At 38.8% G+C, this 27599-nt stretch overlaps 1 protein-coding gene across 1 annotated transcript in view; it reads right to left on the minus strand.

The window, feature by feature from the left end:
* Window positions 1-27599, minus strand: part of CAMK1D (calcium/calmodulin dependent protein kinase ID) — a 475179-nt gene that overhangs the window by 87532 nt on the left and 360048 nt on the right. Inside the window, exon 4 of the mRNA XM_036759709.1 lies at window positions 564-702. Within this exon, the coding sequence (XP_036615604.1) occupies window positions 564-702 (139 nt within the window). The remainder of the gene's footprint in view (window positions 1-563; window positions 703-27599) is intronic.

Consider the following 27599-nt stretch of genomic DNA (forward strand, 5'->3'; position numbering starts at 1 on the left):
GACTATCTTTTGCCTTTCTTTGTATCCTCAGTACTTAGCATAATGCCTGGCACATTTGTTGTTATTTGGTCACATCTATCTCTTTGTGCCTCTATGGACCACAGCACTCTAATGTTCTCCATGGTATTTTCTTGGCAAAGATACTGGCGTGATTTGCTGTTTCCTTCTCCAGCTTATTTTACAGATGAGGCAAACAGGGTAAGTGACTTACCCAGGGTCACACAGCTAGTAAGTGTCTGAGGCCAGATTTGAATTCAAGTTTTCCTGACTCAGGTCCAGTGCTCTATCTACTGAGCCACTGAGCTGCCTCTGCTTGGCATATAGTACATGCTTAATAAATGTGAGTTAGCTGACTTTCCACTGATTTTAAAATCTACAACTAGGTAGAGTATGGTGTTCACGTACAGTATGAATATGTTAATTATGAGATAAGCAGTGTGACATTTTACCACTTAGCCAATTAAAAGAAATGGGAATTATATCTCATGAAACAGCAAGGGGTTATAGCTTATAAGCTTATAGCTTTCATTCAGTTCGTTACTACCAGGAAATGATGGCCTTACCTTGAGGTCCCTATGTACAATTCCCATCCTATGGAGATAGTAGACTGCATCCAAGACCTGGCGGATTAGAGTACTGGCATCTTTTTCCGTGTAAAATCCTTTCTCCACTATTCGATCAAAAAGCTCCCCGCCGGATACACTGTAAAATACCACAGAGCAAAAAGGCTGCGTGAGAGTTCCTGCTGATTTTTGCTGGGAGTGGGGGAAACCACAGGTAGAAGATCTAAGTATCATTTCCAAAGCGCATCTGTTTTTTCAGATTGTTCTCCTATTGCGTCTAAGCTTTTACAGGTCAGTGTTTCTGGGACACAGGGCATGGATTTCCAAATAAAAGGAGTGAAAACTGAAATAAGTTCTGTGATTCAGCCCAGCCTATGGGTTATCGTCTTGCCTTTTCCACTACCTTATTTGGAGGGCAAATCATATAGAGGTAAAATTATGAGCCATACAATGACCCCCCCCCCCACGCAAGATTCCGGACGACTAATGAGAAAACATGCTATCCATTACAGAGAGGGGATAGATTGAGGGTTCAGGATGAGACACATTTTGGTATATGTACACATGTACATATGTGTGTTGTTTGAGTCTTCTTGTACAAAATGACTAACATGGAAATGTTTTACATGATTGTACATGTATAACCCATATCTGATTGCTTACCATCTCAGGGAGATGGGAGGGCAAGGAGGGAGGATTAGAATTTCAAACTCAAAACTTAAAAAATATTTTAAAATGTTTTAACATGTAATTGGGGGAAAGGAAAATGTTTTTGGAAAAGAATTAAAGTGAGGAGAGGGATAGAATGTCATTGGATAATATTCGTAAAAGAGTATCGAAACATGACTTTTGCACACTAAGAATTGAGGGAACTATAAAATCTAAAGTAGAAAACAAATAATAACAATGTGCTATGTCTTGAGAATATCTTGCTGAAAACAAAACAGAAACTGCACCTCTTTTGAACCACTTAGACATCTTGGACAAAGATAAAAAGATAGGAACACATTCACATTATAATTATTTTAAAATTCAAACTTTCTGTGAAACAAAATGAAAGAGATTTCATTTAGTTACTGAAGCCACAAAATTGCTTTCAAATAGCTTAAACTGGTGGACTCATGAATTTACCTTCAATGGGTAAAATAATAGATTTTCCTTAGGATTAACACAGACAAAAAAAAATTAATGGATGCATTTTCTGCAAGTCACGACAAATTAATGGGTAATAAATAACATATTTAAACCTTGTTTTGAAAAAAAAACGAATAAAGGAAGAAATAAATGATTGCTGCTAAAAATTAACCAGGGGCTGGAGACTTTTCCAATATCTGATCATTAGGTAGGTCAGCATATAGTCATTCTAAGCAATATTCTGAGTGGGTAATGAGATAAAATCACTTTCCATGAAAGCTGGGAAAATGAGTAGGAGGCATGTCACTGTTGTAATGGAATTGATAAATGATTTAAAAAGTAAAAAGAAATTGAGAAAAGGCACAAAACAACCATCTTTGCTACTTCATAGACTTGGGTTATTCTAAATGTCCACTTTCTAAAAAAGGAATTCTTAACCTGGGGGTCCCCCAAAAGAACTATGGATAGATTTCAGGGGATTTTGTGGACTTGGATCTGAAGAGAATACATTTTTATTTTCACCATCTTCTACCTGAAATTTAGCAATTTCTTCAATTACCTTTAAAAAAATCACTCTGAGAAAGCATCTATAGGTTTTACCAGAGCTCCAAGTGGGGGTATATGACATAAAAGAGGTTAAGAATCTCTCCTCCAAAGTAGGGTTAGGGCATCTGACAACATTTGGGCACAGGGTTTTTTGTCCCTCCCGTGTCTCCTTTATCCAGAGTCCTGACAAAAGCAATCTACTTTCCGAATGTTTCCAAAGCTCCAGATTGCACTGAAATTGGATTAAGGTACAACAGATAGCCCATGAGGCAGTTGTTGGTGATGTGGAGAGCTGCCTTAGGTAAAGCCGTGAAGCACCCAAGTTAGCTTTTAGCTTATTTGTCTCATTCCTCCCTCCCCCGTTTTGGGAAGGGCACCTCTCTCTCTCCCCCAGGTTCCCAGGTTCCTCATGCTGTTTGCTTGACTGCTCAGTTAGTAAACTAGTATTTCTTAAATGCCTTCTTGTGCCAGGCTCTGTGCTAAGCCCTGGGGAAGAAAAACAAGCAAATATAAAACCAGTCCCTGCTCTCAAGGAGTTTACAGTCTAATGAAGAAGACAACATGCAAACTATTATGTACAGACAAGATATGTGTCAGATAAATTGGGGGTAGTCTCAGGAGGGAGGCTCTAGATGAAGGAGGACTAAAAAATAAGGCTTCTGCTCAGGTCCTTGTCCTGCCCACTATGCCACCCGTGCCCTTCCTCCCATAGGCCTTACTCCATGCTTCACACTTTTCCCAGCACCTATACCTACATTCGGTTATGTGACTTGCCCAAGGTCAAACAGAGAATGAATAGCAAAGCCAAGATTCAAGTTCAAGAGGTCTAACTCCAAACTTGGCATTCATTCCACTATTCTCTGATATCGCAGATGCTCTGAAAAGAGGGGACAGAGGAGCTAAGGAAGAATGAGGAGAAAGTGAGTTTGATGGCTTGGTGCAGCTCTATCTCACTTACATCTAATTCAGGAGCTAGTCAAGACATCACCCTCATGATGGCATTGGCCCTCACCAAGAATGAAAGATGAACAACAAAAAGAATGGGGAAGAACATGAAAGACATAGGGAGTCAGGGGTGGGGGTGGAAATCTACTCTTGAAATCACTTTGGAATAGGGTTTGATTGTTAAGTTCAAAGGCACAAAGTTTTTTTTGAATTATACTTAGCTAGAGTCCTAATATTAGGAGGAATAAGATATAACACATACCCTATGAGATACAATATAATATACAGTAACCATATAATGTTTTCATTCTGAATGGTGTCTTGGTATTCTCAGCTGGAAGGCACTTAAGTTTTTTGGTTTTGTTTTAGTATAACTTAATAACAGTCTACATGAACATGGAAAACCTGGGATGCATACATATGTGTTTCAGTTAACCAGGGCTTTTTTTCTTTTTAAAAATTATTTTTAACATTCTTTTTAAAAATGATGAGTTCTAAATTCTCTCTCCTTCCCCTCCCCTCATCCATTGAGAAGGCAAGCAATATGATATTAATTATACATGTAAAATCAAGCAAAACATTTCCATACAAGCCATATCCTCCTTACCCCTAGCAAAAAGAAAGAAAAAAAAATAAAGTGAAAAAATTGTTTCAATCTTCACTCAGAGTTAATCAGTTCTCTCTCTGGAGGTGGATAGCATTTTTTCATCATGAGTCCTTCAGAATTGTCTTGGCTCATTATATTGATCAGAGTAGCCAATAGCTGAGTCTTTCACAGGTGATCATCATATTACAATACTGACGTTAATGTGTAGAATTATCTGAACCAGGGAATTTTTCCTTAAAAGTGTTTATTTTACAATTACATATAAAGATAGTTTTCAACATTCATTTTTGTAAAATTTTGAGTTACAAATTTTCTCTGTCCCACCCTCCCCTCCCCCTTCCCCAAGACAGCAAGTAATCTAATATAGGTTATACATATACAATTATGTCAAACATATTTCAACATTAGTCATGCTGTGAAAGAAGAGTCAGAACAAAAGGGAAAAACCATGAGAAAGAAAAAGAGAGAAAGAGAAAATAGTATGCTTCAATTTGCATTCATACTCCATAGTTCTTTCTTTGGATGTGGATAAAATTTTCCATCACAAGTCTTTTGGAATTGTCTTAGATCACTGTGTTGCTGAGAAGAGCTAAATCTATCACAGTTAATCACAGCATGATGTTGCTGATGCTATGTATAATGTTCTCCTGGTTCTGCTCACTTCACTCAGCATCAGTTCATGTAAGTCTTTCCCGGTTTTTCTGAAATCTGCCTGCTCATCATTTCTTATAGCACAATAGTATTCCATTACATTCATATACCACAACTTGTTCAGCCATTCCCAATTGATGGGCATCCCCTCAATTTCCAATTCTTTGCCACCACCAAAAGAGCTGTTGTAAATATTTTTGTACATGTGGGTCCTTTCCCCTTTTTTAGTGATCTCTTTTGGATACAGAACAATACAGTGGAAACTATACAATACAGTGCTCTCTCTCTCTCTCTCTCTCTCTCTCACACACACACACACACACACACACACACACACACAGAGTAGTATACATAAAGGTCTATATAGGTATAAAAGGTCAGCCTTGGAGTTAGGAGACATGGGTTTAAGAGCCCCAACTGATATACTAATCTGACCATGGACAAGTCACTTGACTTCTCTTGGACCTAGACATTTCTCTATAAAATGTAGAGACAAACTACTGACCTGTCAAAGTGGAAGAACACTTTTACATCAAGCATTTCCTACAGTGATGAAATTATAGGTCCAAACATTACCACCCCCCTCAAAAAACCATCATATATACTTAGAATACAGCTTAGGGAAAGCATCTGTCTCCTTCAGTGTTCCTCTAGCACCCCTCCCCAACCCAATTTCCAGAACTGAAAACATCTCCCACCAGAACCAAGTTCAGCAGAATGGCTTTCCTGAACAAAGTTGTTCTTTTATGCAAAGCCATCTCACCCATTTGCTTAAAATTTTATTCATGAGCAGGTTCGTTCTATTAGCCTTTGACTCAGAGCACTCATTTCTCCCAGAGCTCTCTTTCGCAATGCCAGAGAGCTTAAGGCTTGGTTTCATGTAACCCACGTACTTAGTATTTTTCCTGTTCTTCAAATTCCATTTTAATCATTTTAAGAGATTAAAAAATATAGTTTCATGCTATCTTCTAAGTTTCAGTCAGTTTATAATTAAAAATTACACTGGAATTTTATTAAGGAATACAAGCATAATTTTTCATTGAACACTGTAATGAGGTACAGCATCACAAAAAAAGAGGGGTACCAGCACCCTGTCCTCTCTGCTTTGGTCAGACCACATATAGGCATACTTTGTAAAAATCATTGACAAGATCAACCGATTCCTGAAAAGGGTCATTAGGATGACAGAGAGACTTAAACCCATATCAAAACCAAACCATCACTTGAGGAACTAGGGATTTTTGACACGGAAAAAAGAAGACTTAGGAGAGGGCATAATAGCTTGTTTTAAGAACTGTATATGAAATGTTTTTTTTATATGGAATAGAGATTAAATTTGTCTTACTAGGCAACAAAAGTTAGAACTAGAGGCAGCTGAATGGTGCAGTGAACCTGGGATCAAGTCAATCTGAGTACAAATCCAGCCTCAGATACTTCTTCTTGTTGTTCAGTCATTTCAGTTATGTCCCATTCTTGACGCCATTTGGGGTTTTCTTGGCAAAGATATTGGAGTGTTTGGCATTTCCTTCTCCAGCTTATTTTACAGATGAAGAAATGGAGGCAGACAGGGTTATGTGACTTGTCCAGGGTCACCAGCAAGTAAGTGTCTGAGATACCTGTAACTGGGCAAGTCACTTTTGTCTGCCTCAGTTTCCTCAACTATAAACTAGGGTGGTTATAAGGTGAGATGAATGAAAAGCCCAAGAGACAGAGTTTCTGGGTAATTAATAATCAATTTATTAATTAAGCTAGCTGATAATCAACACATTGATGATCAGTGGTTTCTCTTGGTAACCAAAGACAAAATCATGAAGATCCCTGAATACTTAAATACTTTTGGAAAAGGGGGTACCCTGACAGGTGAAAATCAACCCTGATTGGTGAAGAATTAATAAGGGGGTAGACTTTTAAATGGGGAGGTGGGCTGAAAGCCTTCAGCTCCTTCTGCTGAGAATGTGGCTTGATCATGAGACTCAGCCGCTCATAGCAATCTGGACAGGACAATGCATCTCTATCCAGACCAGTCTGGTTGGTTTCCTCCCTAAATTCTGATGGAGGGGTGCAAGGGCATAAGCTTAATGCATTAGGACTGGAATTCACTTAGGTTAGATTCTGTTTATATTTTAAACAAAAATAAGGTCTCCTAGTTGGATGGGGTCCTGCCCAAAATCGAGGAGCATGTTCCTAGAGGAAACACTGTATATTATACGTGTGTATGTGTATAAAATAAAATATAAAAACGTATGTAAGCACACACATATGTGTATATGTGTAATATGTATGTGACATCATACAATACATATATAATATGTGCGCATAAGTATATATGTAAACATAAATGTATACATACACACATATACATTCTTGGGAAGCTCTGATTGTTAGAAAGCTTTTCCTGACGTGAAGCCTAAATTTGCCTCTAATCTGTCTTCCATGTAGGTGACAACCCTTTAAATACCTGGAGACAAGTATTGTGTCCCCACACTTCCTCCCCAGTTTCTCTTCTCCAGGCTTAACATGCCTAATTCCTTCACATGATCTCCACATTATGTCTTCTTTAGGCACCTCACCCATCTGGTTGCCTCACTATAGGTACACTCCAGATTATTGGTGTCCTTCTTAAGGCTAGAACTGAACCTAACATTCCAGATGAAGTCTGATAATGATAATGTACAATGGAACCATTGACTTCCTATTTCCGGAAGTTATTCACACACTGCCAATTCATCTTGAGCTTGAAATCCACTAAAAAATTCCAATTTTTTTAGAATGATTGCTGTCTAATGCCTTCCCCATCTTACACTTGTGAAGTTGATTTTTTATATCCAAATGCAAGATTTTACATTAATCTCTACTGAATTTCACTTTATTTGATCCAGTGCAATGTTCCAGCCTGTCAATATCCTTTTGGATTCTGACTCTGTCATTCAGTATATTAGATGTTCCTCCAAACTTGGTGTCATCTGCAAATTTGATGAGCAAGCAATTATTTATACAAGTAAATAATTATGCAAATAATTACTGTTAAAAAATGCAGGGTGAATAAGTGTCAAGAAAATGCTTAGCATAATCAAGATTAAGTAGACTTAATCGATTTAAGAGAACAAACTGTTCTTAAGCATTCTAAAAGAATCTATTTACATAATGATGATTTATATTCTAATTACAACTTATTTTTATCTGTTCATTAAAGCAGGTCCCTGATGGGTATCTACCTTGCTACAACTTGTTAATTTAGTTCAAGGACTAAAACAATACTTATTTAAAAGCTTTCTTCTATTTGGCTTCTTTCCTAATTCATAGAACCACAGAATTTGAGAGTTTGAAGAGACCTGGATCATCTTTCCCTATTCATTCTTGTCTAAGAAAGTCCCCTTTTCAGCATCCCCAAGACATGGTCATCCAGCATTCACTTTAAACCCATGGTGAGGAAAAGCTCACTGCCTCTGAGGTATCCTAATTGTGAAGAAATCCTTTGCTTCATCAATTTAAATACATTCAATTCAGCAAGCATTTATCAGGTGCCTACTTTAATGTAGGATGGCTTTGAAGATTTTGTCCAAAACCTTGCTAAAATCTAGGAAAAAAATATATGTATGTATGTATGCCTGTATGTGTGTATATGTGTACACACACACACATACACATAGCATATAGCTTGCTCCACCAGGCTAAGATCACTGTCAAAATGGGAGATGAGGTTAGACTACTATCACCCATTCTTAGGAAAGCTCCTTACTAAAATCAGGATGTTTGCTAGTAGGAATTATGCGAATATAACCTTCCTGGCAGACTTGATGAGGATTTTGATGGCAGCAGTCCCTAAGCTTGGAGAAGTAGATATATGTCAACTTCAGAGATCTGCTTCATAAACAGAACAATGGAACTGTGTGAGTGCCAGTCAGGACCTCATAATTTCTCGTATGTGTTTTCTTGTGTTTATCCTGAATTTCTTAAGTTCAGCCTGAACCACTTACCTGTCTCTGGTACATTGAGGATAGCTGATGAATCCCTATTGAGGGCTACTATCAGGTAGATGTTTGTAAGTTGCCTGTGTGTTATAGGACTCGAATTGAAAATATAATTTTTGGGGATAGGCCTCAGGAATACTCTCTGCATACTAGCATGTATGTAATGAGTGATCAGTATAAGGGGATATGAGACCCAAATATGATACTGCAGAGTACAAGAGATCTTGCCAAAAGACAAAAAGGGTTGGGGGTAGGGAGGAGGCAAGACTGGATGCCAACAAATGCTAATATGATTTTAGATTACATGATCATGGGACTTAGATCGCATGTGGACAGACTACATCTAGAGCACTGTGACCACTTTTGGGAGGACATATTTTAGTAGGGAAACAATGACATGAAGGACCATGCAAAGGATTGTTATGGAAAAGAGGGCTATGTAACTCTAGAAGGTAGAAGTCAGACCGATAAATGGAAATCTAAGGGAGGCAGATTTCAGCTTAGTAGAAGGAAAATTGTTCCAATAATGAGATCTGTTCAACAGTGGACTAGATTATATCATGTAGTGGTGAGTTCCATATCACTAGAAGAGTACAGAGACTAGAGGACCATCCATCGGGGAATAGCACAGACACTGCCTGCCATTTAGAAGGCATTTAATAAATGTTTTGTGGATTCACAGATTGGGTAGAAAGTAGGACCTGGTGACCTCTAGTGTCCCTTTCAGCATCATTATTCAAAGTTTAATGGAGCAGCTGGCAGCCCCTCACAAGTGTAGGTGAATATATGAAGGGTCTTAAGCCCTCTGGGAAAAAAACACACATGTAAACATTTTTTACTTTAATTTGTATTATTAACATTTCCTCTAGTACTTTTTTAAGTGTAGGCAATCAACAAAACAATAAATCAAGCATTGAACTGTAGCATTTGCCAATTGCCAACATGTAAATGTTCACACTGAAAACTTAACAATCATCTCTTGTGAGTCAGTACAAGCTGGCTCTAGAATAGCCCCTAACTGTGTGATCCTCTGAACAGCATCAGATGGAACTGTCAGGATGGTGTAGCCAGACTCCCTAGCTGTGAGGCTGTTCAGCCTGACCAATGGTTAGGTGGCTAACACCTAACCTTATCTCAAAAATTCCAGAGAAAAGAGTTCCTTTATCATCCAGATAAAATATTCTGGGTTTGACTCATCCATTGGCTAATTAGTTTATGCAATGCAGAGGGGCAAAAGGAGCTGAGACACAGGACAGTAATTAGACAAACAGTTGTGAATGAAGTTCTTCCCTAATGGCTAGGAGACAGTGGAACCAGGCTACAAAATATCTGTGGAGAGATAGAGACTCATCTGGCAGGAATGTTTGAGAGTCAGGTCAGCCTGAAGGGAAGAGAATGTACTGGACTGATGGGCATGAAGGCAGGTAGGTGGTGCCATGGATATAACACTTGGACCTGGAGTCAGAAAGTTCTTATTGAGTCATTTCAACCATGTCTGACTCTTTGTGACCCCATTTGGAATATCTTGGCAAAGACGCTGGAGTGGTTTGCCATTTACTTCTCCAGCTCATTTTACAGATGAGAAAGCTGAGGCAAGCAGGGTTAAACGACTTGCCCAGGGTCATCTAGCTAGTAAGTGTCTGAGGTCAAATTTGAACTCAAGAAGATGAATCTTCTTGACTCCAAGTCCAGTGCTCATCACACTGCACCACTTAGCTGCCCCTGGAGTCAGGAAGACATGAGTTTAAATCCTGTCTCATCCACTTACCCAACTGTGCGACACTAGGCTAGATGTTTAACCTCTGTTTGCCTCAGTTCTCTCATCTGTGAAGTGGAGGTAATAATAGTATCTACATGCCACTTGAGAGGATAAGATGAAGTAAGATGTATGAAGTGTTTTGTAAACCTTAATGTCCTATATAAATGCTAGGTATGATTATAATTAGCTATTATCATTAGTATTGAGTGGAAGGGAAAAAGATCTGTAAGAAATGGGGACCTCAAAAAGGAAACAAAATGTCAGGTGAACTATGATCAGAGTCCACTTATTTCTTAGATTTAATGTAATTGCATTCTCTGCTGAAAAGTCTGTGGGCACAAGCATAAAATTTTACTGATTAAATTATTTAAAGCAACTGGTACTGCAGAATTTTGGAGAGCGGTCTCCATGTTGAGAGACTCTTGAACCACAAAGATGATCTGTGAAGGCCTCCTCCCTTGGGGGTTTCAGGTGCTACTAATTATCTTAAATTTCTTCAAAACGATTCCATCTCTTTTCTTATAATTCTTGAGTAATTTCATGAGTATGTTTTCTCAATGTCCTTTTTGATGAATGTCAGTGCTTTTCCTGAGGGAAAAAAAAACAAATTCCATCCTAGGAGGCACAAGCTGTGATTCAGGCAGTGTATGTTACAGCTTCAGGCTGAGGTCTCTGTTAAAGACTTAACTATATGCCCATCTATCTTGGCTTGCAAGTCCTTGGTTATTCAGTGCCCCCCGAAAGCATCTGAACTGGAATGGCCCCAGCATGAGAATACAACAGCTTTGGGGGCTACCAGGCTAAAAGCATTGGGCAGAAAATAGCCAGCCACAGAACAGCGGCACAAAAAATATTCTGAGTGATTTGGGAAGTGAAACCCTATTGAGCTTGATACAGGACTAAAAAGAAGGATCTTTCCTCTCACTCTCCTAGAGATGATGGATTTGAGGCTGGAAATCAGCTTAGAGGCTATCTAATTCAAACCAACCATTTGACAAATGAGGAAACTGAGGCTCAGAGAATATGTGGCTTGCCCAAGGTCACGCTACAGTGGCACAGCCAGGATTTGAACCCAAGTCTTCCAAATCTAGTACTCCTTCCACTGTATCACTGCCAGTTAGAAAAATCCTTGAACATAAGGGGAAAAGAGACCAAGACACTTTTATTTCTACGTTGTCATGCTTTTTTTCTTTTCAAAGTTCTTTCACACGCGTATATTGCTTTTTTTTATCCTTACAACTATCCTATAAGATTGGCAGTGCATTTTAATTGGTTCCATTTTATAACAATAATGATAATAACAGCTAGCATTTATTTAGCACCTACTGTGCGCCAGGTACTGTGCCAAGTGCTTTATAAATATTACCTCATTTGATCTTCACAACAACCCTTGGAAGTAGATGCTATTATTCCCATTTGAGGAAACTGAGTCAGACAAGGATTAGTATATGTCTGAGGGTAGATTTGAACTCAGGACTTCCCAATTCCAGATCCAGCGCTCTATCCACTGTGCCATGTAGCTGAGAAACATGACTTTGAAAGGTTGTGACACGGCCAAAATCACATGGTTAGTCAATAACTGTGTCTGCACTAGACCTCCAGCTTTTGGACACTCAGTCTTGTGTTCTTTTCCTCTATAAAATATGGGCATGACAGAGGAAGAATAGTTGGGTGGAGGTGGGCACGCAGGGCACAAATAGAAGCTATAATTAAAGGAGGGAAAGGGAAAGAAGGGCCAGGGAGAATAAAGACCATAAAGTGTGAAGATCCCAGTTTCTTTAATGAAACGATAAGGTCCCTTGCGTGGAGTGGCCAGCAGAAAGCTCTGCAGAAGCCTTGATGTCTGGCATCTTGCCCCAAGATCTCCGCAGATCAAAAGGGCAGCTTCCCAAGCTTGCTGCAGACTTAGGCTGTACTTTCTGCTCCCTCTCACTATATCACTGCAGAAAAGAAAAGCTATCTGCATTATTACTCAGTTATTTGGCTCTGTTGAACAATTCTTCAGCATACCTACAGGAGAATTTCAATCAAAACCAGCTTATCCTTCTTTATCTGCCCCCAGCAACTAGGCAGCAGAGGGGCTAAGCCCACAGAATGGAGAGAAACCAGTCTTTGCAATTATATTCCTTTATATCTACAAATACAGAGCTAGATGAGTAGCCAAGTGATGCCCTCAGGGGGTGAAAAAGTAACAGCATAATCAGGGAGGAGTGAATGCAGTTTTCTCAATCCATACTTGATTGCTTTCTTCTCCTGCTAGTCCAAGAGCACGTCAAGGTGACCAGTCCTAGTGACCAAGGGTGCTATGCTAAATGACTAACAAAAACAGTTTGAGAAAGGCCACCAGATGTGCTTCCTCATGCAATCTACCCCATAGATTATTTTCTAGAAGGTCCCTAAGTCCCTTTAAGTCTTGTCATGTTGCTCCTCACCTTGACAGTATCAGGCAAGTGGTATCTCTTCAGAAGGAACAGTCAAGGTATGGAGAATGACTTGCCCAAATGTCCCAGGTTCTCATTAAGAGAACTGCGAAACAGAAACTTGCCTCACTCTCCAGCCTAGGGTGTGAATTTCTTCACACCAGAATCTGCTGAAAAGCTTAGACTCCAGAAAGGTTAAATCACAGAATCTCAGAGATAGAAAGAACCAACTCAGAAGCCAACTTCCTCACCTGGTAGCCTAAATAAAAATATCCTTGATAACAAGTGATGCTAAGGTCTGGTCCTCTGACCCTGTCATATACTTTATAAAATGCCAATAAATATCATAACCAAATAATATGGATTAAGTTTCCATATTACAATGAGCAGGGATATGGATCAGATTTGTGATCTCACTGATAAAGGGAACTCCCACATGAGGAAATCCCTCTCCTAATGTAGGCTGGCACTTTATCACTTATCCTTGAGGGTTGCCTACAGAACTAACAGAATAAGTGACTGGCCCAGAGTCATGGAGCCAGTACATATCAGAGGCAAGACCTGAACCTTTCTGAATCTGAGGCTGGTTCCCTACCCATTATGGCACACTGCCCTTCCAGCCATGATCACTATAATTGTTCCTTCATTTACATATACCTGCAAATATACATTCCTCAATTTTTTAAACACAGAACACAATTCTCTGGGGGAACCATTAAGCCAGTAAAGAATTTAGCCATAGACCTTACTTGCTCTTTGTTGGATTGAGCATTGAGTCAATAAAACAGATACTATGCTTCACCCCAAGGAGCTTACAAATGAAGGTAATGCTTGCGGGAGGCAACAGAAAAAACGGCATGAAGAGGGCAGAACTTTTGGATCAGAGAGGCCATGATTTATGCAACGTGGGGCTTGGAGGGAAGAGGGTCTAATCATTGCCAATCCCTAAAAATGCTACTGACGTCTCATTGACAACAGAGAAATGTCTCCCACAAGTGGTGTAAAGCCAGAGTGAAAATGAGACTGAGCCTAAGAATTGTCAAAACAGTCTCAACCTTGCCAGAGTCCAGAGTTCTGGACCCATGTTGGTTTGGAGGAGCTCAGTGAAAAACTCACATCATTATGGACTGAGAGCAGGAAGGAGACAGCAGCTTGTATGGCCTTAAGTAAGCTTCCCGAATAAGGAAGTAAGCCATGTTTTAAGTACATCTGGCAGCACTGAAAACCCCTCTGGTCTGCCAAGAACAGAAGTTGACATCAGTATTAGTGATTACTATGATTAGCTGCAATAATATACCATGATTTCTTATATTTGGGGCAGAATGGGAGCAAAGGAAAAGAAGTGGAAAACAGAAGTCATAGGTTTGCAAGTGTCGAGGGACCATAATCCACCAAAGCAATTCCACTGTTGCTAAAAACAATCTCTATCCCTTGTTCACAGTAAGCTTGTCTGATAGTTTTCCAGTCTGTGACCAAATAGCTTGAACAAAGCCAGACTCCTGGGCCATTTGTATGCAGCAGGTGCATTCGGGGTGTCCTTCCCCACATCCTTTGAAGCGTGCTCAGTCACCATTGTTGGTGACTCCTTGGAAGCTTGGATGAGGGAGGGAGTGAATAGGCTTCTGGTCATGTATGACACATTGCTAAGTTGGGAACCCTTATTGGTTACAGAGTTGGATCTCTGAGGGACAGATCAGTCCCTTCTGACTTTAAAGCATGGGGATGACTTTCTGAGATGTCCAAAGAGAGGTGGGGTGCTCTTTCCCCCACTTGGCAGTGAGCCACAAAAACAATCTAATAGGAGGCAGTTATGTAGAAAAGTACATAGAGAGCTCTGAACCTGGAGTCAGGAAGACCCCAGCTCAAATCCAGCCTTAGATAGTTACAAGCTGTGTGACCCTGGGCAAATCACTTAGCCTCTGTCTGCCTCAGTTTCTTCATTTGTAAAATGAGAATAAAAGCACTGACCCCCCAAGAATAGGATCAAACAAGATTTTTATATATATATATATACATATATATATATGTGTGTGTGTGTGTGTGTGTGTGTGTGTATGTATATATGTACATACATATATACATACACACACATAAACCTTAAAGCATTATGCATCCTATTGTATGCTGTGAGGTAGAGAGTATGGTTATTATCATCTCATTTTAAACAGATAAGAAAACTGAAGCTCAGAGCAGTTAAGTCCAAGGTCACATGTTTGATGTCAGAAAGTGTGTAGCAGGATGGGGATGGGGAGCACTCATCTTCTGGGTAGTTGTATGGCCCTGAATTACATAAATGGACCTAAATTTCCTGACATAAGCAGGGAGGGAAGGGATTTTCTAAATGATCTCCAAGGTCCCTTCTGGCTCAGAAAGGCAGATAGTAAGATTGAGGAAGAACTTTGTCTTGCCACTAGTACAAGAATGCTGGATGCATCCTGGTGTGACTCTACACATAGTGTCATTTTAAAAAAGCACTAAAATTCCAGCAAGAAAATGAGAAAAGGTCCATGCATTTTTAAACACTCTTCACTTCTGGGAATATGTTTAAGTCTGACTTTGGCTTTTTTCCCCTTTGCTTCATATGTTATATTAGTTACAGCCCTACCACTTGGGCCGCTTTCTGAAAGCTGATTATCCCTCAAGTACCACAGTCTTTTCTCCCATTTTCTTCAGGCACACGTTTACAAAAGGTTTGAACAGGAGAAAAATAGAGAAACAAATAAATGGATGTAGTCATTGACTTAATCAGTCAAGGCAAATAGTTCTGCAGGAAGTTAACAAAACAACAACAGCAAATAAATAAAAGTTCAGAAGAAACAATTTCTATCAACTAATGCTGCAGTCAACAGCACAAGGAGAATGTGTCCTTCTAATGATTTTTAGAGGCAAATTTCCTGGTCATGCTTTATTCCTACAATGATGATGGAATACTTAACAGAGAAAGAGGCATTATATTTATTCTCCCAGTATGCTATCAGTTATAATCCATACTACTTAAGGGGGGATTAATGACGGCTTTAATTTTTAAGCAATTTAAAACACTTCATTGTAAGGCTGATGTCCAAACTGCAGAGAACCACAATCCTGCTCCCTGCAGAGGAGCTGATAGGAGGGTTTATGTTGATTGGTTGATATCATAGTAGCATTCTAATGCTTGCATGCATTTCTCTGGTATCCTCAAAAGATCTGCAGGTACCAACTACCTGGAATAATAATGTCAGATGTGACCATCACTGCAAATGTACCAGCACTCAATAAGTACTTATGAAAATGACTTGCCCAAGGTCACCCAGCTAGTTAGCACCTAAGGCTGGATTTCAACTCAAATTATCCTGACTTTAGGTCCAATGCTTTATCCATTGTGTCATCTACTCACTTCAGTCACTATCACTGAAATGTGGAAATGTGTTAGCATCATAAGTCTTTATAAAAATATAATCAGTTATGTGATGATGCTTGTTTTGAAAATGCACATTTGTTTTGTGACTGACATATTGGGAAACAATTTGAGTATAACATGAATTTTGAATTTGCTTATAGTCAATTTCCTCTTAAGAGAAACATCAAGAATGCAGAAAACTGTCCAATTTCCCAGTTACCAACAAGCTGCAACCCTTCAGATGACTACTTCCACAAGCAAACCTCAGGTCCTTTTCAAAGCAGAGTGCCATATTTATTGTGTGTCCTCTGGTTGAGTAAGAGCTGTGGTATAAAGAAGGGTTGGGTTGTACACAGTAACAGCAATATTGTTCGATGAAGAATCGTGAATGACTTGGCTACTCTCAGTAACACAATGATCCAAGACAGTCCCAAAGGACTAATGATAAAGTATACTATTAGTCTCTAGAGAAATACCTGATACTGATTAAACACAGACTAAAGCATACTATTTTTCACTTTCATTTTTTCCTTTTATTTGAATCTTCTTGTACAAAATGACTAATATGGAAATGTTTTACCTAATTGCACATATAAAACCTATATCTGATTGCTTACTGTCTCAGGGAAGGGGGAGTCAAAGAAGAGATAGGATTTGGAATTTAAAACTTTAAATAAAAATGTTGAAACATTAGGGAAAAAAGAAAAATGTAAAAACCAAAGGTAGTTTATATTTTTTTTTAAAAAAGGGTTGATCCTCACAATGCCCACCATGGCCACTGCCCCAGAGGTCTGGAATTTTGTCCTGCCCAATTTTTGAGAAACTTTGCTGGCCAGGGCCTAAGGGAACCCAGGCTGAGCAGCAGTCTGAAGTTATTCATTATAGCATTTATGCATTTTCTAACTATAACACCATAGGGTGTATGGGGTGTTCAGGAGGACTAGCACTTTTGCTGTAAGGGCTTGTTGAGCCCTTTTCAGGGCTGCTCATCCACCTTTGGTGTCTACCTGACGGCTCCAAGAAGCTGTAGTATGTATAGTGGCCCAGTAAACCTGAGGCGGTAAACCATCTCAGCAGACAGGCTAAAACCAGTAGAGGGTAACCAATAGGCCTCAAACCCGTTGGTAAGTTAAAGGAATCTCTACCCTAAGCATGAGAAGGCTTTCCCAAGTGGAATGGATGATTGAGAACAATTTGTTCCAACAGCCACAAAGATGATTGAAGCAAGGCTTGGTCAGGCATCAAAGATGCCAAGGTCATCCACTGCATCCCAGTCATCTTGACTTTTATCCTACCACTGGCCTTTGATAACTCAGGAAGATGAAGGCAAAACAACAACCATTCAACATACAAAATTGCGCACCGTTTTTTTATTAGGTTCCTATCTTTTTTCTCACGTCACTGACAAAGTCTTTGAGGGTTATCCCGTTAACCCCGTTTACCATATAAGCCCTGTGGTTTTTATTGCACAACTCTGCATAGCAAGGTGCTTTTAGGGAATTCACATATCTCTTCATAGCAGAGCTGCCTATATTGAGGATCTTGAGAGATCTTGATATCATGATAAGATTTGAGTTTAAATCTTGCCTCTGATGCTTGGACGAGTTACTTAATCTCACTGGGCTTTTGGGACCTCATCTTTAATAGGAGGCAGTGACTTCAATCTCTCCAGTCTCTTCTAGTAAACTTAGCACCCTAAGATCTCCTTTCTTAAGGAATGAAAATGTACCAGATTTGCTTCAAGCTAACCAGTTTCAGGAAGTCAGGCTAGGATGAGGGGCAGACTATCTCAAAGTATTGACCCCAAAGGGGAATATAGCTATTATTTCATCGGTTTTACAAAGTCTCTAATTTTTTTTAATTGTTATTTAATGTGAAAGAATTTATTAATACTTCTATGAACTCTTTCTTAGGATAGTCGGAAGTAACATTTAAAAGTATTTTCTATAGCTTTTACATACCATAGAAAAATTCTGAGATTCTGAGATCTACTGTCTATGTCACCCATAACAACATACTGGTTATATCACTGGCTATATCTTTAAGACTATACAATTGCAAAAAATGTTGTTAATCTGCATTTGTAGGGGGAATTTCTTCTTTGGGAATTCTCTATACCAGCAAAATAAATACCCTTTCCAGTGCTACTTCCTATCTCCTACTTAGTTTGGAGGCTTACTACTTCTAACCCTCAGGGTTATAGGGGTAACCTTAAGGATTTAGGATTTTTCCGAGAACTATTGCTCATGAGCCCCCACCAGTGTGCTTGTCATTGATTATCGATTGATCAGCCAGATTTAATTACTTTTTAGAACTTAGTATTCACTAAAATAGTATAACAGGAACAGTTGGAACAAAAAACGTCACCCTACCCCCCAACATGTATACAGAGACCAGGGGGAAAATGAGCTCAAGCTTAGAAATCACATGTAACAAAGGGGGAACTTTTTGCTCTTGGAGGGATTGACATTCTTTTCTTCATCCAATGGCTCAAAGGAATTCACTGACTAAGTAGGTTGTTCCAAACCCAAACTAGTCTTTTGATTGACTGTTTGATTCAATTGTCCACACTTGTTTTAAATATTCCATTGATCCATGTAGGTATCAGGGCAGAGAGCTTCTTGTTAATTGCATTAATTGTGGTTGGGGGTATAGGAAACATCTTGGATCAGTATACTTTTAAAAACTCTTACATCTTTATGGATTTAGAGTATGATCCAGCCAATGACATTTTTTCCCTGTAAAAAGTAACTCTTGCTCCTAGATAGTGATCTTCCCATGAGGGAAGTTCTTCAGGTAGAAGTAAGAATGACCACATGACACAGAGGAGATTCCTTCTCTGGAAGGCATTGGAATAGATAGCTTCTGAGCTCAGTAGATCATTGGGAAGATAGCTTTTCTACCCTTGGAAGAGATCTCCTTGAACTTACCTTTAAGACTTAAAAACAAAAAACTCTCCAAAACTGCTTTGCTTGAAGGCTCCCTTTTATTTGATTCCCTCTCTCAAGGAAACCTAGAACATATTTTCCCCAGTCATTTTTTTTTTAATTTTTGCCAGCAGACAGAGCAGCAGAGTTCCTGCCTTTGGCTCTTTCTCTTTACAGTTAACTGAAGAAAACTTGTAAAGAAAATATCATGGACCAAATCCATGGTGAAATACTGCTACCCACAACTGTCTTTCTGCAACTTCTTCAATTTTGATGAACTTTATTTAGTCTTGACAATTTAAGAGTAACTTGTGACCAATCAGCTCCTTTCTAATGAATGTTTAACTACACAAAATTTTGCACTCTGGCTATCCAAACAATCTTGCATTTTAATTTGGCTCTGTAACCCCCAAGAAACTTTCAAATCTGATTTCCTTAAGGGGGCATGGCCTTTTTTACCTTTTAAATTTATTTTGCACATGAAAAAACAGTTTAGTTACCTCTTATGGCTGTCTAAAGATGCTATGCCTTCCAAACAATACAGCTTTTCAGTTGCATATGAAGCTAAAAGCTAAATAACCAAAAATCAGATTGCTTCTTGGGACTAACCTAGTCATTTTAATCCATGTATCTTGTTGCCTTTTCTGAATATTCTTCCATTTCCTCAGTGGCAGATTTTGATAATGATAATATTCCCATTGATGGTCAAGTAAGGAGACTAACACCTACTAGTTATAAGTAGATATGAAACAGTGAGATAGTCCTATCACCTTTGGCCCTACCTCCAATGAGAAAAATGACATATTTGCTGGCCTCTGGTCTGCTTGCGGATACCACCAATACTTATGGATTTCAGGCCAGCTCATTCAACAAGGAATACAAAACAAGGCATAGAGGCATCAGCCAAAAGTTTATTAGTGCCACCCTTGTTAACTTTGATCTCTTGAGCCCAGGACCATGCCTGCCTGCATGTATATGCTCATAGCACCTGCCTTAGTTGACCTGCTAGATTTTGGACCCTGTCAATCTGCTTGGACCTATCTGCTATCCAAACTTCCATTACTGATTCCTGTTGGTCATCCCTGACCTATTTCTGCCCCAGCCCTCTTATGATGAGATTAAGAGCTCTATTCATATAGACAGTATGAACAGGGGGCTTCCAATTGAATACAGGCAAAACCATAAGCTCAAGTCTTCATTAATATCTATCCTGTTGACACTCTTACTGTATCCATGGCAATCAGTCCCTCCATATGTTTAGATCCATGTTTTTTTGAGAGAAATTCCACACAACAGTTTGAACTGGACAACTCTACCAATAGCCAGATGGGTAAATGGGGAGGAGGGCAGAGTGTTTAGAAACATGAATCCTTTAAAAATAAACATTTTTAATTGTACATCTAAATACAGGATTTAATCCTCATGGTATAGATTAAATAGCTATGATGACACGTCTGAGGGAGATTTCTCCTTTAAATATACAGCAGGGAAGGAGCAAATTAAAGCCTGCAATATGTATGTCTGTTTTCTATTTCACTGCAGTACTTCTCTTTCAATATTAAAATGTCATCAGTCCCACTTTATAGACCAAGTAAAAATTCTAGTCAACCATTTAATGGCAAAGCAATGCTTATGACAAATCCAAAGTTTAAAGGTTCAGCTAAGAGAGATCCTTCTGGGTGTATTTAGAATAAATGGACTAAATATGAGGGGGGAAAGTGAGTATTGATTTTACAGAGCCAATCTAAAAAGGCCATTCTAAAAAGTCCATGTATAAATTCATCATTATAAACTAAGAGATTTAAATAAAAATACTAGAAATTAAAATGTGTGTGTGTTGGGGAAAATGGCATGGCATAATAATGGTTATTTGATATTTACAACACATAGGATACCCAAACAATTTTTGTTAAAAAAAAAACCAGTTACTTAACTAAAACAAATCTAAATGGTGCATGTTATCATTAGTATAGGTCCAGTGACAAAAAATATTAATACTAGTAAAATATTTTGACCTTGAATATACTTGAAGGTAAACACTACATATATACAAAATCATCTCGATGAGCGATTATATTCTATATCCCATAGAACAGTAGCGTCTATTCTATCATCAAGTATATGCCATAGTTGACTTGAACATTTTTCCCTGTTTGGGGGCAGGTATAGACACGTCCTATAATGCTAGATTTTCAAAAACTTTATTTTTTATGTGTTTTCCTTGAAGTAAGGATGCAGGTAAGTGACTTAGTAGAAAGAGCATTGGGCCTGGGGTCAGAAAGACCTGAGTTCAAATTTGGCCTCAGATATTTACTAGCTATGTGATCCTGGGTAAGCCACTTAACCCTGATTGCTGCAACAAACAAACAAACATATACGTACACATGTGTACACACACACACACACACACACACACACACAAAATTGGGTCGTGCTTTAATTTCTGTTCACAATTAGTGTCCTAACCTATTTTTTTTCTCTTGTCAAAAGAAGCCTCCCTATGGGACAAAGTGAAAGTGAGGAAACTTCATTTGATTATTTCAGAGATAAGTGAGAGATACATCAATACCCTCAAAATATATAATGATGATGGTGGTGATGATAATGGCACCTTACATTTCAGTAGCCCTTTCTGAGTTTTCAAAACACTTTGAAATATGTTGTTTCATTCAATCTTCACACAAAAACCCTGTGAGGTGGGCAGCTTTTATTATTCCTATTTTACAGATGAGAAATCCAAGGCTCATAAAGGTTAAACGATTTGCTTCAAGTCTTCTAGCTAGTAAGTATGGGAGCTGGGCCTAGAAACTAGGCCTTCTAGTGTATGTGTGTACATTAGATCACCTATAGGTACAAGTGTGACATAAACAAAGAAGCACTGGACAAGTGCTCGGAGGATGTAAATTCTGGTAGTGACTCTACCTAGCTGTGAGACCTTAAACAAGTAAGTCTTCTGGTCCTTAGTTTCTCCATATGTTGAATGAACATAAAACATAGCTGTGTTAACAACCTCACAGGTTTATTGTGAGATTCCAGTGAGATAATATATTTAAAGGGTTTCTCCCAACTATAAGCACTGAATAATATTCATTATTATCTGTCTCTAAAAAATGTAAGATCCGTTGTAAAAAAAAAGAAGAATCCATAATTTTGCATCTCTTCTTTTCAAATTTCTAATACTTCTATACCATCATAAACAGTATTAATTAATGATAGTGTCATTCATAGGGTTAGGGATAACGACTGACAGAGGGAGCGCTTCCAGGGCCTCTACCAATGCAGGCCAGTGCCTTCTGAAACTTATAGCTATAGAGAGTAGCCTGGAGTGTTGGAAAGTAAGGGATTTGCCCAGGGTCACATAGAGTTGGGGCTTCTTAGCTCCAAGGAGAGCATTCTATCTACTATGATACATTGCCTTTCCAGGATCATTCATAATCACCTTAATAGTATGTTCCTGACAGATACTTGCAAATATACTTCCATTTTGTTAGAACAGAACATAATTCTCTGTGTGATTATTAAGCTAATAAGAATTTAGCCACAATCCTTATTGAAAAACAAGCATATAATTGTCAATGTATGTTGTTGTTCAGTTGTTTTCAGCTGCGTCAGACTCTGCATGACCCCATTCGGGATTTTCTTGGCAAAGATAGCAGAGCGCTCTGCCATTTTCCTTCTCCAGCTCACTTTACAGATGAGAAAAGAGTTGAGTCAAACCTAGGATATGGGACCTCAGCTAGCCTTCAAAGGATGGAGAGGGTTTGAAGCAGCAAAAGGAAGAAGAGGGATGTGACAGTTGGGTAGAGGTCACGGTTTTAGGCTGCAAGGCTCCTGGAAAAGAGAAATCTTGGATATGTGAGAGCTGCTTTCAAATATCTGAAGGGTTCTTTAGAGTCAAAGAGCTACTAAGTATCTGAGGCCGCATTTGAACTCATGAAGATGAGTCTTCCTGACTCCAAACCTGGTACTGTATCCACTGTACCACCTAGCTTCCATACATAAATGCCGGCTATTGTTCCTCATACTGTAACTCTTCTGAGACAAATTTGGTTCACACTAGCCCTTTAGACAGAGAGACTTTAATGACTGTGGGGCAGTGAAGTGTATGTAGTAGAGAGAGCCTTGTCAAGTCAGAAGACCTAGGTTCAAATCCTGTCTCCGAGACTTACTAGCTATCTGACCAATAATACTTCACTTAACAGCTTGGCTTTTTCCCCACCTGTAAAATGAAGGGGTGGGGTTAGATGGCTCCTTCCAAGTCTAACATCTTATGATCAAAGTGACTATTACTAACAGTCATATTAATCAATAGTCAATTGTCGGGGCAGTTAGGTGGCACAGTGAGTAAAGCACCCGCCCTGGAATCAGGAGGACCTGAGTTCAAATGCAGCCTCAGATACTTGACACACTTACTAGCTGTGTAACCTTGGGCAAGTCAATTGCCCTGCCTTCACCCCTCCAAAAACTAAAAAAAAAAAAAAACAAAGTCGATTGTCAATCGATAGTCAATAAATTTTAGACTGTCTACTATCAATCAGGAACAAATAAAAATTTTAACAAGAGGATCTATTGGCATAAGGCATTTGTGGAACTACAAGATAGAATGATGTAATGAAAAGAACCTTGTCCCGAGAGGCAGCAGACTTGGTCTCTAGTCCAAACTCTGCCACTAATTAGCTGTTTGGCCATCCCTGTCAAGCTGTCCCTCTTCCTGTGTCTTAGTTTCATTATCAGCAAGATGAGGATGGAATTGTCTAGTGTCTGAGGTCCCACTATCTGGATTTAAGCTTCTATCATGATCCCCCCCACCATTGCCCCATTCTATAAATAATAGTTCCTAGCTTCAAGGAGTGGCTTATGTTTTGTCTTTTACTATGTGTCCAGCACCAATTAGGAGTCTGAAGAAAATTGATAAAACAAGGTAACTGTCCTAAAGGAATTTATAATTCAATCAGGAATGTAATGTATATGAAACAATCGAAGGGCAGTTAGTTGCTAAACTGTAATGGAACTGACTAGAAGTGTGAGAGAATAATGTTGGCTGAAACAGTCAAAGAAGGCTTTATGGAGTATGTGGGAATTGAGTTGGGCACTAAAGGAGGTGAAGGGGTATAGGGAAAGAAGGAAAGATGGGGTTGCAGGGATGGTGTTGAGGTTTAAAGTAGGCAAGGCAGAATGATACACTGCTTTCTGATCTCAATGTTCTGTCTTGAACAGAACACCCACTACTGCCTTTTTTTCAGAGCTGGGCCCAATTATGGGCCTCCAAGGGCATGAATTCAGTCAGCATGGAGCAGCTGGAGGGGAGGGAAAAGTAAGGAACAAGATAGCAGGCACTTCAAGCCTGGAAATGAAAACACATGTTTTAAACAAAAACAACAGAGATGACAAATCCTATTGCATGTGGTGAAATATACCTTGGCAGCCTTGTCTATTAACTCATTTATGGAATTTTCTTTTGGTCTTTAAAAAAATTATTATTAAAGAAATAAAACAAAACGCCTCAACTTGCACCCCCTGAGCCGACAAATTAAGCTCACAAATACAGAGAACCTGCTTCACATTCAGGCTTCAGGGAATTATTGAAAATTTACTCAGATAATATTTTCAGGGAAAGTCAATTTATCTCAACCAAGTGGAGATTTAAAAACATCAGGGAGCCATCTGGTGGCCTGATTGCCTTCTAATTAAGATCCCTCTCCTGAGGACAAGATTTCCTTTCTGCGTATTCTGCTGCTGAAACTGATGGTTCAGTACAATGTGTAACTAGGAAAGAATGGAATATTCTTATGGTGTAGGAAAAATAAAATAATGACATCTAGAATCAATCCAATAAAAGTTGAGGTTGTCCACACTCTGGCATTCTGAGAAGGTTTTCTAATATGTTTGTACATGGTGTTTTTGTTTTCTCTACCAGCATTAAAAAAAATGGGTTGAATAATGTCTGTGAGTGATGGCTGTTTATGGAAAACATATTTACCATGTAATCATGTTTGGAACTCCACTCCCCCACCCCATTTTACAGAAAGCAAATTACTTTTACCAAGCAAAGAAGCAGCTAGAATCACAGATTGCAGAATCTCAGAAATGGAAGGGACTTTAGATGGCCTCTAGTCTAAAACATACCTGAACAAAAATTCCCCTGCCATCATGCCTGCTTGCTTGAAGAATCCAAGTAAAGGGGAATTATCCATCTGAAGGGAATCTGTCTCATTTTTGGATAGCTCTCATTGTGAGCAAGTTTTTCATTATGTCAAAACTACATCATACATCCAATTAGTCTCCAATGTGACAGAGCGTGTGCTAGACCCAGGGGATACAAATACAAAGAATGAAATAATCCCTACTTGGAAAGAACTTACATTCTAAAGGGGAGATAATAAGTACATATAAAAACACATACAGCATAAATATAAAGTTAATAAATAACTATAAATCTATACAAAGTAGTTAAATACAATCTTCTCAGTAACTCCTACCCCTTTCTCCTTGTTCTGGCCTCTTAGGTTAAGTGGGAAAGGCTCAATCCTTTTCCCACTAGAGAACCCTTTAAATATTTGAAAGCATCTCTCACACATCCAAGATTTCTCTTTTCCAGAAGCCTTGCAGCCTAAAACCATGATCTCCACCCAATTGTCACATCCCCCTCCTTGCTTTTGCTGCTTCAAACCCTCTCCATCTTTTGAAGACCAGCTCAGGTCCCATATCCTCCAGAAATCCTTTTCCAGTTTTTTTTAATTAAAATGATTATAGGGACTCTGTATCATCCTGGTTGACCTACTCAGGAACAGACCTGATAAAATGCGGCACCCCAAAATCGACACAACGTGCCAGATGGGGAACAGCAGGACTATCTCCTCCCTAGTCCTGTATACTCTGCACCTTTTCATTTAGCCTTTTTCACATAAGTGCTTTGGGCTGCCATATTATATTGTTGACTTCAGTCCACTAAAACTCACATCTTTTTTAGATGAACCGCTAATATGTTTCACCCTAATATGTTTCACCCATCTTGGATATGTGAGGTTTTTTTTTAACCCAAGAGAAAGATTTGTCATTTGTCCCTACTAAATTTCATCTTATTAGATTTGTCTCAAGTCTAACCTGTCAAGCTCTTTTTAAATCTTTCCTCTATCTTTCTCCTAACTATATTTTGCTATCATGAAAGACGGAACTAAATGAAGGAGATATAAAAGTATATAAAAGTAGAAAGAAAACTTAAATCACCACCAATAAACAGTTTATATGTTCTGTCATATAATCAAGTTGGAGACTTCTTTATCGATATCGATCACAACCTTTCCAGACTATTATAATCTCTCTCAGTGGGTTTCAGGGGGACACAATAAAAAAGACGCAATCCCACTCAGGCAAGTCAATTTCATACTGTATCTTCTGAGTATGGCTAATAAAAATCCCTTAGTGATTAACACACACAATTCTTCTTTGGGGCCTCATGGAAAGATCATTAGTGACCTTGGCAAAGGATGGCAATTTCTTTTACTGCTGAAATGCCTTTCCTTGCTCTAAACTACTCTGAAGGAGGAAATGGATATTATTCTCTTGCTTGGAAAAACTGGGGACAGTCACTGTACGGTTTTTACAAATTGTACCTGTGTTGTACCAAACTCTTTGAATAAGAGATCTTTCTTCTAGCGATCCCCAGATACCACCTTCTTATCAACTCTTCCCACCAGCCCAACCTACCTCCCACCAAGCTCCTAGAGGTAGTGATCTTTGCATGAGGAAATCCCATTTCCCAGGGTGAAAGATTAATTATATAGGTGCCACTGGCAAATTTTTAGTACAAGGGGTTAAGAACCAGCATTTCCATTATGAACTTTGCAGCTAAGGTTTAACTTTGCTGCAAAAATGAACCAGAAACTTGGCACAAACATAGAAACTCAGCAGGTAATTTTTCATGTGACTTCCAAAACCATCCTCTATTTAAGCTGTAAAAATACTAAAAATAGATCCTACTGCTTTTAAAAGATATTAGGTTCTTTAAAATATAATTCAAGTGCACTATTCAAAACCAGAAGTCCTACAGAACATGAATGATACACTGAATGTCTTCCAACTTAAAGGTATTGTACTTTGAACTTGATTTTATATAAATGTGAGTTTATTATTCAACAACAAAAATAAAAATGAAACAAAAAATTGTCATTCCGTAGTCCTAGGTACTGTGAATTTTTGTAAACCTCAATAACTTAAGATCATATAGCATATTCTCTAAAGTGACTCCTATCACTCTCTATTCCAATCACTACTACCTTTTACTCCAGGCCAGAATATTCTAAGGGAGTACTTGCGAGAGGGGATTAGAGGGAGACCATCTATCATATAGCCTACATGAAGGAATGGAAGGTAGAAGGCGGAAGACAGAATGTCAAGTCTGGGGAATAGCCAATAGTCCAGCCATGCTGGTTTATTAAGAAAAATACTGTGAAATAAAAAATGTAAAGAGAGTTTGGAGCGTTTAGAGGTTGTGAAGTTTGTAGGAGGTATCAAATGCTAGACTGAAGAAGTTGTACCTTATCCTAGACCAAAGGTTTTAACCTGGGGACCACAAAAAGAGGCTGTGGATCCATTTCTTGTCTGGTCTGTGAACCCAGATGGAAAACTTGCATATTTATTTTTTCTAACCTGTAGTTTCCTTTGTAATCCTCTGTATTTTATTTTATTTTAAAACAT

The sequence above is a fragment of the Trichosurus vulpecula genome, chromosome 5 (assembly GCF_011100635.1).
Source record: "Trichosurus vulpecula isolate mTriVul1 chromosome 5, mTriVul1.pri, whole genome shotgun sequence".
Taxonomy (NCBI): Eukaryota; Metazoa; Chordata; class Mammalia; order Diprotodontia; family Phalangeridae; genus Trichosurus; species Trichosurus vulpecula.